The sequence below is a fragment of the Lingula anatina genome, chromosome 7 (genome assembly GCF_051362555.1).
Source record: "Lingula anatina isolate TDL-2025a chromosome 7, LinAna3.0, whole genome shotgun sequence".
In the NCBI taxonomy this organism is placed as follows: Eukaryota; Metazoa; Brachiopoda; class Lingulata; order Lingulida; family Lingulidae; genus Lingula; species Lingula anatina.
In genome coordinates, this window is record NC_141773.1 from 8,777,617 (window position 1) to 8,793,993 (window position 16,377).

The following is a 16,377-nucleotide window of genomic DNA, read 5'->3' on the forward strand; positions in this document are numbered from 1 at the left end:
TCAATAATAAATGATAACCCATTTGAGCTGGCTTTCTTATTTGAACTGCATGCCAATCCTAAAAATCATACTTGTAAGATGAAAATAATAATAAGTAACACAGTTTTCTTTTCATAACGTTTGTAGTAGCAGTGCAAAAAGATTTTTGTCAATTTTGATGTAACATTACATAATATATTACAGAATAATTATCACCAATTTTTGATTATTGACTATAAATAGCATGGACACGTAGAAAATTTGATTACCATTTGGCTTCATGTCCATGGGAGCTTCGAGTCCCACAATGAATATGCCAACATGATAAAAATGAATATTTCACTAAAATGTATAACTTCCAGAAAAAGAAGCCAATTAGACTGCTTTTCCAACTCCGGCTGCATTTTAGTCCTTTCTTTTTTGAAAGTTTGACAATCATAAGTAACATGGTTTTCCCATAATGGTCATCATGGCAGCAGCACCAAAAATTGTGTTTTCTTCTATTTTAATGCAATATTACATAATGCTTAACAGCATAATGACCATCAGTTTTAAATAATAAAAGATCCGTATCATGGATTTTCAGAAAATATGATTAGCATGGGTCTTCAAGCTTGTGGAGGTTCTTAAGTCGCACCTTGAAAATGCCAATATGTGAAAAATTAAATTTTCACAAAAAAAAAAAAGTTTAACTGCCAGAAAAATTTACCAAACAAACTGCATTGCCCACTGAAGCTTTATTTAAGTCCCATGTTTCTTTCCTGTAAGTTTGAGAACAGTAAGTGACATGGTTTTCCTTTAATGGTCATCATGGGAGCAGTGCCCAAAATAGGGGTTTCTTCAAATTTTGATGCAACATAGCATAATGTTTAACAGCATAATGACCATCAATTTTTAATAATAAGATATTAGTATCATGGATATTTGGAAAATGTGACTAGCAAAGGTCTTCAGTACCATGGAACTTCAAAGTCACACCTTGAAAATGCCAAAATGTAAACAAGACAGCACTGTTCTGAAATGTTTTTTTTTTTCATTTTTAACAATTTTTTAACATAAAACAAAATTAACAGTTTACTGCCATTTTTATATGATCAACTAAGAAAATTGATGAGATGGGAAAAATATCAATAGAACAGTGTTAAATGTCCAATTTCCTCCATTCTGAGATTCTGAACATAGTGAATGATTTAATCTGACAAACTGCAATGATATGAGTTTATTTCCATTCTTGACACTTTTTTACACAATACATGATAACAAGTTTACCATCATTCTTACTAAATCAACTAACAATGTTGTAAAGATGCAGGAAATATGCATATATGCTGAAAAGTGTAAAAAACAGCATAACTACTAAAATAGTGGCCCGATCATGACGATTTTCAAACTTGACCTGCGTTTTAGTAAGATTGATTACCCCTATCAGTTTTATGACAATAGGCCTATCGGTTTTCCTTGAAACGTGTTAACGATGTTGCATATATGCTGAAAAGTGAAAAAATAGCATTACTTCTACAATAATGGCCCGATCATGCTTATTTTCAAACTTAACTTGCGTTTAATGAATACTCATCAGCTCTGTAAATATAAAGCCAAAAAGTAAAACTGTCTTCCACTTATGGTGTTAATGCTGAAAGTGCAAGGCGACAGCGACATGATCGGCGACGGCGACGACAGACGCAGGTGATGTCAATATGTACAGACACATCTGTGTCTGTACATAAAAATTTATTAATGTTCTCCATGTCATACACCTAATGTTTCATTGATCCGTTTCTTTCATGTCTACCTCTGAAGGGCATTTTCAGATGCTTCTTTATCAGTACCATCACTGTGCACCACTTCTAGCTTTTCACATTTGTATAAAATATTTAAACTCACTTGGCCACTCATCAGTTTCTTGTCTGTTTTTTTTTTTTTTTTTTGGTATTTATCATACTCAGTTGGAGTTTCCTTCTCTCCTGATGAAATTCCTGTCTTACATTCAATGGAGAGAAATAACTTGACTGGAGAACATCTCTACTGTCTTAGCATTCCTCAGTCCCCAACCTACTGGAACACTATTGTAGCCTGAACCAACTGACATACAACCTGTCACCTGTGCAGCTCTGGAGAATCTTATTTCACCCAAATTTTCTACCTCCTTGACTTTAATTCTGTCAATAACTGTTTCCATTCTGATTTTCTTTGAGTGTTGGCTAAAGGCGACCATTCCCACAGATATTTGGATCAATCTATCTCCCTGGAGAGTTTCACTAAATTGTAAAGCTGTTAGGGGTAATTATCTTTACCCTTTAGCTGATTCAGTAGGCGTGACAGACATTTAAGCTGGTTAAGTTTTAAGTTGATAGCAATTGACAGGACTCCCCAGGAAGTTGGACCGATCCAGATGGCATGGAAACCCAATCTAAGTCTAAGGCCATCCGCTTTTGTTTTCAGCTGGCAGATAGATTCCTCTAGCAGGGATATGACTGCAAACCAGTTCTGAGTGGCCTTCTCCACCAGGGCCCCTATGACAAAGCATTTGTCAGTTAGTGATCAGTCCTTAGCCTCTTATTTGTTGAGTGCTGTTTCAAGAAGCTATCGTTAGTTCGTTTATTGTCTCATTGTTACCATGGATATTTAACAAGTGTGTCAGACCACTCACAAACCCTAGATTTTAATTTCACATTTACATAAATGAAAGAGTAAGGTTGCTTAGTTACAGTTTTCTTTCATCTGTCTTTGAAAGCAATATGGCGGCTGCTTTTCTTGCCATCTGTGACCCCAGATAGCAATGGTGATCATGATGTTTTCATCAGAGGCAGATTCCATTAGAATATATGGATGATGATGAATTTTAGGAATGATTCTGCCTGGTTGTGACAACAAAATTAAAAGTAGTGGAGATGGTGGTTGGAGATCCTTTATGACGACCTCAAAGCAGGTGTTACTATGCAGTTTCAGCCGTCAAACGTTTAAAGGTACATATGAACCGAGCATAGGTGGAGCATGGATTCCCAGTAACACATATAAACCACTTCTACTAGATTTTTATATGACTCAAATAAAGTCAACATGCCAAGGGATAAACTAAATAAATCAGCCTAAAAGAGCTTTAGAGTGCATTCCCACAGATTTAGATCGATCCATCTGGAGCGACCTAACTCCCTGGGGGTTCACGCTAAATTGCAGTCAGCCAAGCGAGCACGACATTTAATTACCCCCTTACAGCTTTTAGTAGGCGGGACAGACATTTAAGCCGGTGTAACATGAAAATCTGACTCCCATGAAAATCTGACTCTCCCAGTCAAAATTTAATAATGAAAATCTGTCTTCCCCCATGAAATTTTGACTCCCCCTCACAAAACTTTATAAATCTTATTTTATTTGAGTATATAGCTTTTATCTTGTAGTATGCATAATGGAGGATTATTAAGAAAATTTAAAATGTGTATTTTTCCACCCAATGACTCCTATGAAAAGGCTATGGGAGTCCAAATCCTACAGGCGGTAAGATGAATACTTATTTAAAAAATTATGAAATTTCACCAAAATTTTCACCACCAAACTTTCAAATACTAACAAAATATATGTCACAATGCAAACTATGTGGAAAACAATGGTATGGTGACTAAATATAAAGTAGGGCCTTTTGTTCATGGGAGACCAAATCTGATGCGTATGAATATGAAGATTTTTCATTTTTATTATTTTTTTTTTCATTTTTTGCACCCAATAGTTTACAACCAAACTTTCAAATATTTCTAATACTGTATATTCTTCATAAAGTATACTTAAGGGAAAGATGTTGAAATGATCATCAAATATCAAACAAATAGCTTTTTCATTGGGGAGTCATTGGGTGGTAAAATACACATTTTTAATTTATTTTCTCACTAAAATTTTCACTTGCAAACTAACAAAAAGTGCCAATGTTTCCTCCATTATGCATACTACAATGTAAAAGTCATATTCTCAAATAAAATAAAACTTATATAAAGTTTTGTGGGGGGAGTCAAAATTTCATGGGGGGAGTCATATTTTCATTATGAAAGTTTGACTGGGGAGTCACATTTTCATAATGAAAATTTGACTGGGGAGTCGCATTTTGGGGGAGTCAGATTTTCATGGTACACCGGCTAAGCTGACAGTAATCTTGTGAGACTCCCCACGGGGATAGATCTAACTAAAATCTGTAGGAATGGGGTCTTAGACTGCTCCTTTCCTTAAATTTTTGGTCAGAAATTTAACCTACTTAAGTGACCTACTTTTCTGCCCCATGTATATATAGCAAAGAAAGCTAGCAGAAAAATCCATTCAAATATCATTTTCCAGGTAATATTAAACAATGTCCTTTGGTAATTCTCTTAGTTATACCGTTTGAAACTATATGCTGGCATTTGGTTGGTTTTTGTAGAAAAAATTTGCATGCATCTTAAAGAATAAGGACATTCATGACACTTTTTATGCCAAAGTTCCACTTCCAGTGGACTATTTTGAGAGTAGGGTGAGTAATGAGTGAACTAGCGAACAAACTTTATGAGAAAATTTAGCGAAAGGTTAATGATAGCTGTGTGAAACAGCACTCAAAAATCATAAAGACTTCTTGTTAGCGAGATAATTCTTTCGTTAGTAATTCTAACAAAGGAGAGCTCTGTGAAATGGGCCCCAGGTGCACAAAGCAATGGATCTGCAAAACAGGAGGAAGAAAATATTATTTTACAAATGATAACCTTGGTTATTGGTTTCTGAAAAACTATGGAATTTACCCATATGAAAGACTCTCTCATTAGCAAAGCCCTACTTAGCAATAATAAAATTTAAATCTCTATAAAGCAAATTATTAACAAACACTTTGATTAGAATAAACAAATTGTTTTCAAAGAAAAAATCACTATATTATAAAACAAGCCAAATTAAGGCTTTTTTCAACAACATTAATTTGCTATACCCTCTACCAGGGTGATAGATTGATTTTTCACAGATATTCACAGATAGGTCTCTAAGATAAATAGACAGTCATTTTGGTCTGATGTCACCCTATAATGGAATCTCAAGGCTGATTACATGGCTGGTAATTGTTTGCATAACTGCTCAGGCACTGCTTATTGGCAGGTCCAGTCTAAGTCCGCTTGACTGCAATCAAGAAAATTAATTGACCTGACCTTCATCACATGGCTAGTCTCAGCAGACAGCGGAGCCTTAGACAGGTTACGTAAGGAGCATGTGCAGTTATCACATCGACCCTAAGCGAAGCTCCTGCAGAGCAAGTGCCAAGCCTTTTGTGCGCGGGCAGAGTTAATTGTTTCCTCGTGGTCAAAAGTAACAGGGTCGATTCAGCAAAAAATGTCCACAATAATAACTGAGACCATGGTAGAGGGTAAATTTACTATATAAAGAAGGACAAATATAAGGCAAAGGCTTGGTATTGTATATTATACTTCAAAGGCAATTATACTTACATGACCCTATAGAGATGAGAATACCAAAGTCAAGTTTGAGTTCTTAAGACATCTCCACACCAATCGCTTGGTCAGTATAAGTTTTTCCTTTCCCTGTGTGTAGTGGGCGATGGCACTTTCTGGATTAAGTCTAAGACCCTATTCCCAGAGATTAGACTGATCCAACTAGATCGACCTAACTCCCTGGGGGTTCACGCAAAATAGCTGTCAGCCGAGCAGGCACGAAAGTTAATTACCCCCTTACAGCTTGTAGCAGGCGGGATGGACATTTAAGCCGGATTATCTGACAGTAATCTAGTGAGACTCCCCTTGGGGATAGATCGATCTAAAATCTGTGGGAATGCACCCTAATTTGTCCCTAATTGAAATCTGTGAGGTGGTCACAGTGTTAAGCTCAGTAGCTCACTCAAAGCCTTTGAAGAACGAGTTCCCTATCATCTTTACTTGATCCTGGACGCGAAGCACGATCAGATTTCAGAGCACACAGAGTCATAAACGAAAGTTTCAAAGTATTTTCTTTATCTTCAAACCATGTACAGTGACGCCAATAACTGGGAAAAACTATTTAGAATTTTGTCAATTACATTAATATTAACAATCACACAATTAATAAAAATCAGGCGCATTTTAACAGCATCATGGAAGTGAACTACTGCATAACTCACCCCTCATAGATATCTATCCCTACGAATTCTGAATATGTGAAGTACATGTATTAAACGTAATGTTTCTAAAATTGTCTAATTTTATTCAAATTTAGTGCTGTGTTAGGTGAAATTCACCAATCGGTGAGTGCTACATTTAGACCTTGATTTTGTTCCCTCTTTTCATGGGCCAAGTTCGTTACTGTAGCAATGTGATTAACATGGAATTTACACACAAACTTCCACTACTTTTGTTGCAATATTTTGTGTAGTCTGGACCCCAAAAGTTCAGTAGCCATATCTATTTTTTCAAAAATTTTCAGAATTTTTTTAAGTGTGCTTTGAACACCATTGGTAAAAGTTATCAAACACAGAAAATATCGGTTAAATCTGCCAACTTCCACTTTGCCACTTTTTTGGCTGATTTGGTTGGGGGTTTTTTTTGTGAAATGGCACTTAAATTCCTTCATGCATGGGATGGTTTTCTTGCTGTTGCAATACCTATCTAGGTTTAGGTAAGGCTGTTTTGAAGTCCATAATTTTGAAAAAGTCATTAAAATTAATTATGTCACTATTAGACTGATACTGCTCAGACTTCATTAATGCTTGTGCCTAAAAATAGTTTCTTCTCCACCCTTGAAAAGAATGATCAAACAAAACCACCCACCTGCTAACTGTTTACAGAACTTTTTATGAGTAAACCAGTGAAGCTTCTGACACACTTGGTTACAGTACACAACCTAAAACAAAAGAAACATCAAACCACTGAAACAAGCTTATTACAATTTAATACAACTCAAAGATTAAAATTCATGTAGTAAAAGAATTGACTGGGGTCTTGATGTTAATGGAAGACAAGAGCTGTTCAGAAGAGTTTCACCTTTTTACATGCTGAACATTTCTTTTCTGCCCCTGTTTCCCCACAGGTATCACATGCAGTATCATCACTGCCAAACTGCTGTCCATTCAGTGCCTGGGTTAATATCATCAGAGCATCTGGCTGCTCACCCTGGAACACAGCACAATACTCAGGATTTTGGTCTACATTTAACATATGGGAACAGTAACATGTTAAAACATTCTCCTCTCGACTGAGGATTTATGAAGGTGCTTGTCATAGAAATTGATCTTAAATGCTGAACACCTTTTAACTAATACAATGTAAAATATCTTGTCATACTGTTATGTTATCACCTGAGTAATTAATAAACATATAGGATTAAACACTATCAAATTCAGAGACATAAAAGTAAATGCAAAGTTATTTTACACTTTTCCTCTAGTTAAATAAAGTAGCCATGCTGTCTTAATAAAGTCATAAAAAAACTGACACCATCAGGGGCAACTTACATGTAATACATTATCTACCTAGTTGAATTTTTTCATTTACAAATATAAAAATCCACATAAAATTGAGCTGGAGCCTTAGACCCATAGTTCTTACGATTTTCTTTTTTGCCAATGTAGGCACAATCTGCTGTAGTAGTTTTGATTCCACATATGGAAATTCCTTAAGTGCCTGTCTTACGCACTGCTCCATTACTTCCTGCGTTCCATCACCCTCTCTAGCCCTCAGCAAACTAGATCAAAAACAAAGTAAGAACTTTCCATAGTTTTTTCCAAACAAGGAAAACACAGACAGGAGTGACATAAAAGGAATTCAGATTTAAATTCTAGCAATATCCAATATGGAGTCTTCTTCTAATGGGAAACAATGTACCAAGCGATCAAAAAATAAAAAATAAACTAGAGGATCAGAGAGGCGATAACTTTGGACCTACCTCTGCCAGTTTTGGAGATAAAAGGGAACAAAAATTTGCAAAGTTCAAATCAGGATGAAAAGTAGGTCAAAGATCAATTTTAAGGTCACACTTAGATTGCCAGTATATGACTTCCTATTCGAGTTCAATATTAACTATGGACCTATCTCTGCCAGTTTTGGAGATAAAAGGGAACAAAAATTTGCGAAGCTCAGTTCATGGTGAAAAGTAGGTCAAAGGTCAATTTTAAGGTCACAGTAAAATGCCTCTAATGACTTTCTATTCAAATTCAATAGTAACTATGGGCGTATCTTTGCCAGTTTTGAAAGTATAAGCATTAAAAAAGTTGCAAAGTTCACTTTAAGGTGTAAAGTAGGTCAAAGGTCAATTTCAAGGTCAGATTAAGATTACCAGTATAAAACGTCCTATTCAACTTCAATAGTAACTAGTGACCTATCTCTGCCAAGTTTAAAGTTAAAAGGGAAATAAATTAGCAGAGTTCAGTTCATGATAAAAAGTAGGTCAAAGGTCAATTTCAAGGTCACACTTAGATTGCCAGTATATGACTTCCTATTCAACTTTAATAGTAACTATTGACCTATCTCTGCCAGTTTTGGAGATAAAAGGGAACAAAAATTTGCAAAGTTCTGTTCATGGTGAAAAGTAGGTCAAAGGTCAATTTTAAGATCACAATAAATTGCCTCTTATGACTTTCTATTCAAATTCAATATCAACTATGGGCGTATCTCTGCCAGTTTTGGAGATAAAAGGGAACCAAAATATGCAAAGTTCAATTCATGATGAAAAGTAGGTCAAAGATCAATTTCAAGGTCACACTCAGATTGCCAGTATATGACTTCCTATTCAACTTTAATAGTAACTATTGACCTATCTCTGCCAGTTTTGGAGATAAAAGGGAACAGAAATTTGCAAAGTTCAGTTCATGGTGAAAAGTAGGTCAAAGGTCAATTTTAAGGTCACAATAAATTGCTTCTAATGACTTTCTATACAAATTCAATAGCAACTATGGGCGTATCTCTGCCAGTTTTGGAGATAAAAGGGAACCAAAATATGCAAAGTTCAATTCATGATGAAAAGTAGGTCAAAGGTCAATTTCAAGGTCACAATCAGATTGCCAGTATATAACTTCCTATTCAACTTTAATAGTAACTATTGACCTTTCTCTGCCAGTTTTGGAGATATAAGGGAACAAAAATTTGCAATTTCAGTTCATGGTGAAAAGTAGGTCAAAGGTCAATTTCAAGGTCACATCTTTATTGCCATTATATGACTTCCTATTCAACTTTAATAATAACTATTGACCTTTCTCTGCCAGTTTTGGAGATATAAGGGACTAAATGTTATAATTCTAGAGTTACAATAATGTGCCATAAATTTCCTACAGAAAAAACTTATTAAAATAAAGAAAAGGTCATTTTGGTTGAAATTCTTGAAATGGGAGGTGCTCAGAAGTTCCAGATGTTCAAATTTCATGAAATAATATCATTTTTGACCAGAAGTTGTCTGCCTCACCAAGCCTTATGTTTTATTCTCCTGGGGTTCAAAATTTATTATCCATTACCATACTGCACATTTTGCTTTCACCACCACAATGTACTTTTAAATACAGCATAACACAAAAACCATATGAAATACAAAAAAAAAAAACAAGACGACCTACAGTGTTGGGCTTTACATGCTCTACAAAATGCAAAAAAGAACGGGTCCCTAGCATTAACGGTTCCCGAATTAGAGACAGTTTTCAGTTTTGGTATCTTATGGCCGCTACTCCCGTGAAAATGCTCTCATTGACCCCAAATTCACAGAGATGAAAGATGACCCGAAGGGTAACACTTTCCAATAATATTATTGGTTAAGTCTGTGTAGTTTCTGAATATCAGCGCCAATAATTTTTTTTTCGTAAAAAATTCGTTTTTTGGAAAATTTTGGCCCGTTTGACCTTGAAGCAAAGGTCAAAGATCAAATCCAAGGGCATATTTGAAATCTCCACATATGACTTTCAGTCAGCCGTCTGTAGGAAAATTTTCCCATAATTCCTTCGGTCGGGTAGATAATTGGCATTGAATTTTCAAAAATTTTGACAAGGGTGCATTTCAACGAGCGTCACGCACAGGTCAATGCACTGACTGAGACATAAAAACCTGGGGGTTCAAGTTGAGGTTATATGTGACCTAAATCCAAGAGATGGGGACAGAGGTCCTTGCGGTCTAGGAGGAGAAGCGGTAACGGTGACTTGTATCCGGCGCCAGTACGCGGAGCCGGACGAGATGGGTTGGGACTAAAACCATGAGTACCGCCAGCGTACACGCTGGTGGTACTAATAAATAAATAAATTAATTAATTAATAAATAAATAAAAACTGACAAATATACAGACACCATACAGGAAACAAGGCAGCAAATCTGTGAAATGATCAGACATTATGCAGAAACAAGGCAGCAAAGCTGTCAAATGTACAGACAAAAAACAGAAAATAAAGATGCAAAATAGGTCATTTTGTCAATTTTAATGCAATAATAAATAATGCTTATAATAGCACTGTCAGTCAACACTGAATTTTAATCATGCACAACAGGTAACATGGTCAATAACAGGAGCAGACCCAGAGATATTTACTGACAGTATATATGTATATATATATATATATATATATATACATATATATATTAAAAACTTATTTGCAATATTAAACAAAATTTACCTGCATAATTATCACTGCTTCCTTATTATTAATCTAGCAGAGAGCTTAACCTTTGGGTGTTTACAGGGTTATATCAACAAATGTGCTTTGTGTAATCTCATTTAATGGCCTATTAATTAGGCAAATGACTTTACAACTCTGAACTTAGCCTAGTGATACCCAAGGGAAATTTACAGACTGACCCTCTCAAAGGTCTTCAGGCCCATATGTCACACCTTAAGAAAAGCACAAAACAATAATGCACAAAATAGGAGACTACCAATTCTGATGCAATAATACACTATGTTTAACTGCACAGTCAACATCACATTTTAATTATGCACAACAGGTAACACCGACGAAATTAAAAGCATAAGGCTTCAGGCCCATCAGAGTTCAAGTTTATACTTAGAAAGTGCCAGAATGAGAAAAAAAGAAAATTTCACATGAAATGCATAAATTTAATAAAAATGATAGTCCAATAGAGCTGGTTTTCTAATATGAGCTGTATGTCAATCCTAAGAATCATTCTTGTTAGACTAGTTGAAAAAATAGAAAGTAACAGTTTTCTTTCCATAACGTTAATGGTGGCATTGCACAAAGTAGGTTTTTTCTCAATTTTGATGCAACATTACATAATGACTAACTGTGTAAATACCTCCAATTTTTAAATATCTACTATTAAAAACATGGACATTAAGAAAATTTGATTACCACTGGGCTTCATGCCCAAGGGAGCTCTAAGTCCCACACTGAAAATTCCAGTATGTGAAAGATAAAAATTTTCACAAAAAGACTATATAATTTAAAATTTACTTCCAGAAAATTAACTAATGAGACAGATTTTCCAACTAAAGCTGTATTTCAGTCCTGTTTCTTTCCTTTAAGTGTGAAAAGAGCAAGTGACATGGTTTTCCTTTCACGGTCACTACGGAGGCAGTGCCCAAAATAGGGTTTACTTCAATTTTGATGCAATATTACACAATGCTTAACAGCATAATAACCATCAGTTTTTTTAATGATAAAATAAAACTATCATGGATATTCAGAAAATGTGACTAGCCCACAGAATTCAGAGTCACACTTTGAAAATCCCAAAATCTAAACAAGAGAAAACTGTATTGAAAAGAGTTTATTTCCATTTTCAACACCTTTTTTACATAAAACAAAATAATCGATTTACTGTCATTTTTATATGATCAATTAAAAAATATGTTGTCAAAGGAAAAATATCAATAGAACAAATTTAAATGTCCAACTTGCTCCATTCTGAGATTCTTAACTTAGTGAATGATTGAATCTGACGAACTGCAATGATATGAGTGCCTTTCCATTTTTGATACTTTATTACACAATGCACAATAAAAGGTGTACCGTCATTTTTATATAGCCAACTAACAATATTGTTTAGAAGCATGAAACGTCAAAACAACACTTTTACATACAAAATGGCCAATAACTTCATCAAAACTTAACTGATCAAGCTTATTTTCAAACTTAATCTGTATACTAGTCAGACTGATCACTCCTGTGAGTTTCAAGACAAAAGGCTGATTGGTTTTCCTTAAAATGCATTATCAGTGTTGCATATATGCTGAATAATGGAAAAAAAACAGCATAACTTTTGTAAAAAATAGTCCAATCAAGCCAATTTTCGAATTTTGCGTATTATGAATATTCATCAGTTCTGTAAGTTTCAATCCAAAAGGAAAACCATTTTTACACTTATCATGTTATCGGTGTTATAAAAATGCTGACAAAATTGAAAAAAAAAAAAAAAAAACAGGATAATTTCCAAAAAAATTGACGATCATGCTGATTTTCAAACTTGACCTGTGTATTATGAATATTCACCAGTTCTGTAAGTTTCAAGCCAAAAGGTAAAATGGTTTTCCACTTATCATGTTATCGGTGCTGCATATATGCTGAAAAAAGTGAAAAAACAGCATAACTTCCCTAAAAATGACCCGATCATGCCGATTTTTGAATTTGACCTGCGTATTATGAATATTCATCAATTCTGTAAGTTTTAAACCAAAAGAAAAAATGGGTTTCCACTTATCGTGTTATCGGTAAAAGTGCACAGCGACGATGACAACAGACGCATGCACTAGTGGGCTAGATTTTAATCTTAAAGTGCAATTTAAGTTCATAAGTGATCTTACACAATCTTAATCATTACAGCAGTAGTCTTAAAATGGACTGAATCTGCTTTTAAGATCAAAAATGATCTAACATCTATTTAAGTGGTCAAGCAGTTTCCTCCCCTCACAATGGGGGTTACCTCCCCTCACAATAGAGGACACCTCTGCTCACAATAGGAGAACGTGTAAGGGGAGACAACTTAATTGGCTGTTAGACTAGAAATGGTCTTACTCATGTTTTAAGATCATGTAAGACTATTTGTGTTCTTAAATTGCACTTTAAGACCAAATCAAGCCCACTAGTGGCAGGTGATGGCTATATGTACAGAAACATCTGTCTGTACATAAAAACAGCATAACTTCCCTAAAAATGACCCGATGATGCTGATTTTTTAACTTGACCTGCGTATTATGAATATTCATCAATTCTGTAAGTTTCAAACCAAAAGAAAAAATGGTTTTCCACTTATCGTGTTATTGGTAAAAGTGCACGGCGACAGCGACAACAGACGCAGGTGATGGCTATATGTACAGACACATCTGTGTCTGTACATAAAAAGTACACAAAGTAATGTGTATTATGAATATTCATCAGTTCTGTAAGTTGTAAGCCAAAAGATAAAACATTTTTTTTTTTTTTTACTTATCATGTTATCGGTGTTGCATATATGCTGAAAAAAGTGAAAAACAGCATAACTTCCATAAAAATGCCGATTTTCGAACTTGACCCACGTATTATGAATATTCATCTGTTCTGTAAGTTTCAAGCCAACAACGGCAACAATGGCAAGAGTTTCAACATCGCCATTTAAACGATCCATAGTGTGTAATATGCCTTTTCTTATGTTTTAACCCTCATCCACAAGGAAATGGAACCCTACGTAAACCCTGAAACCGGGCCTCAGAGGCCCGGTGTACCATGTAAATCTGACTCCCCCCAAAAAACATTCAAAAATCTAATTTAATTTGAGTAAATGACTATGATATTGTAGTATGTATAATGGAGGACACATTGGCACTTTTTGTTAGTTTGCAGGTGAAAATTTTCATGAAAAAATAAAGAAAAATTAAAGATTTGTATTTTACCACCCAAGGACTCCCCTATGAAAAAGCTATTTATTTGACATTTGATGACCATTTCAACAACTTTTCTTTGAGGATACTTTATGAGGAATATATTGAAAGTACTTGAAAGTTTAATGGTTAAAAAATTGGGTGAAAATAATAATAATAAAAAAAAACACATTAAAAAATAAGAAAAATTAAAGATTTTTATTCTCACACCCAATGACCCCCCTATGAAAAAGCTATTTGTTTGATGTTTGATGATCATTCTGACATCTTTTCTTTGAGGATACTTTATGAGGAATATATTGAAAGTACTTGAAAGTTTGATGGTTAAAAAATTGGGTGAAAAAAATAATAAAAAAAACACATGAAAAATAAGAAAAATTAAAGATTTGTATTCCAACACCCAATGACTCCCCTATGAAAAGGCTATCTATTTGATATTTGATGATCATTCTGCCATCTTTTCTTTAAGGATACTTAATGAAGAATATATTGGAAATATTTGAAAGTTTGAATGGTAAAATACTGGGTATGCTATATAAGAAGAATTCAGTAAAAAGGCGATGTGGCCAATTTCCCGAATTAAAAATGTAGCATTTTGACATGGAAGTGCAAAACCTACAGGTAGTAAGATGAATACTTGTTTTAAAAATATTCACCAAAATTTTCACCACCAAACTTTCAAATAATAACAAAAAGTACATCTCTGTGCAAACTATGTAGAAAAACAATGGTATGGTGACTGAATATAAAATAGGTCCTTTTCTTTATGGGAATCCAAATCTCATGAGTATAAAAATGAAGATTTTCATGATTTATTTTTCATTCTTTCACTCACTATTTAATCATCAAACTTTTAAATATTTCCAATATATTTTTCATAAAGTATCCTAATAGAAAAGATGTCAGAATGATCATCAAATATCAAATAAATAGCTTTTTCATAGGAGAGTTATTGGGTGATAAAATGCACATTTTTAATTTTCTATTTTTCATGTTTTTTTTTTAGTTTTTTCACCCAATAGTTTACCATCAAACTTTCAAATATTTCCAATATAATCTTCATAAAGTAAATTTAAAGGAAAGATGTAGAAATGATCATCCAATATCAAATAAATAGCTTTTTCAAAGGGGAGACAATGGGCGGTTAAGTGCACATTTTTAATTTTCATATTTTTTTCCTGAAAATATTCACCTGCAAACTTAAAAAAAAAAGTGCCAAAGTATCCTCCATTTTTCATACTACAATATCACAGTCATATACTCAAATAAAATAAGATTTATGAACATTTGTGGAGGGGGAGTCAAATTTTCATTGGGAGTCAGATTTTCATTATGAAAATCTGACTGGGGGAGTCAGATTTTCATGTTACACCAGTCCCTTGCTCGCTTTACCTCCACCTGGGTGCATGAGTATACACTGTGTATGGAAAATGCGGAAAAACATTTTTTTTCTCAAAATGGAAAGTTTCGCAAAGGTAGCGCAGTCTATCAGGTATGTAATAATGATAGATTTAAACTGATATCTGCATATCAGGTGACCATGCAAGGTGACTGATTACTCATAAATAATAATTTCTCCAGGTCTTGAATCTTTCACAGGCAGATTTCATTGACCATACTGATAGTCATAGCACACATGATATTGCTTGTGTAAAACATTTTATAGCAAAGCTATTTGAGGTAACATGGACTTATTTATCCCATGTGGAAGTAAAATTTTCAAGCGACCGGGCCTCAGAGGCCCGGTTTCCAGGAAATGGGACTAACTTTTGGAAAAGTTAATTTCTACATATGTTGTAAATTATTTCAAAACTAATTATTTATCCATTGATGGGGTATAAGTTGCTTGAGGATTACATGAAAGGAACAGGCTCAAAACCTCATGCTAATGAAGAGAGAGCAAAAGATACATGGGTCCGGGCCTGCAAGGCCCCTGAAAGGTGATTGAGGGTTAAGGGTTATAAAATATATTTCCCTTATGTTAACACTGTCAATGTTTCATTTTAAATGGAGTTTGGTTACCTTGTTGGTTGATAGGTTACTGTTAAGCACTGAAGAGATCTCTGTGAGTCAAAACAAGGAGTGATAAGATATCTCAAATTCTGCTGCATATGAATTATAAAGAAGAATCAAAATTATCCTAACCTTAAGCAACCAAAGGGTGTATATCTTTACATTATTAAAAAGAGATCGATGAAATATGTTTATTCTGCACGAAAGAACCCGGAGTAGCAATCACTATCATGAACTGAGACTAACAAAAAGTTGCCAAGGAAATATCCAATGTCTGGATGTCCAAGAATATCTTTCTTTGAGAACATTTCCAACAGAATAACTGCTTATTGGGACTGCATATACAGTAATATGCCAAACAATTCGACCAAGATTAATTAATTAATTTCATGGAAATGTCATTTTGGATGAATTGATTAAAATATAGCAATGGAAACCTTTGATATCGTAGGATTGTTTGGGGCATCTGCCAAAACGTCCATCTTACTGGAAGTATTGCATTTTACCCGAAGTGTCACGCAAGATAAGCCGCAATTTTTGCCTAACACATGTTTCAAGCACATTTTATCCTCCTTTTGAAATCTTTTTCTGCTGTGTACAATATGTGCTTACATT

The 16,377-nt window shown here is 34.4% G+C and overlaps 1 protein-coding gene across 2 annotated transcripts in view; it reads right to left on the reverse strand.

Moving 5' to 3' along the window:
* Positions 1 to 16,377, reverse strand: part of LOC106171119 (ankyrin repeat and MYND domain-containing protein 2) — a 65,213-nt gene that overhangs the window by 12,170 nt on the left and 36,666 nt on the right. For both annotated transcript variants that reach the window (XM_087016483.1, XM_087016484.1), the window contains exons 8-10: positions 7,515 to 7,650; positions 6,951 to 7,079; positions 6,738 to 6,810 (exon numbers count right to left, since the gene is read on the reverse strand). In XM_087016483.1, coding sequence (XP_086872609.1) covers positions 6,738 to 6,810; positions 6,951 to 7,079; positions 7,515 to 7,650 — 338 coding nt within the window. The remainder of the gene's footprint in view (positions 1 to 6,737; positions 6,811 to 6,950; positions 7,080 to 7,514; positions 7,651 to 16,377) is intronic.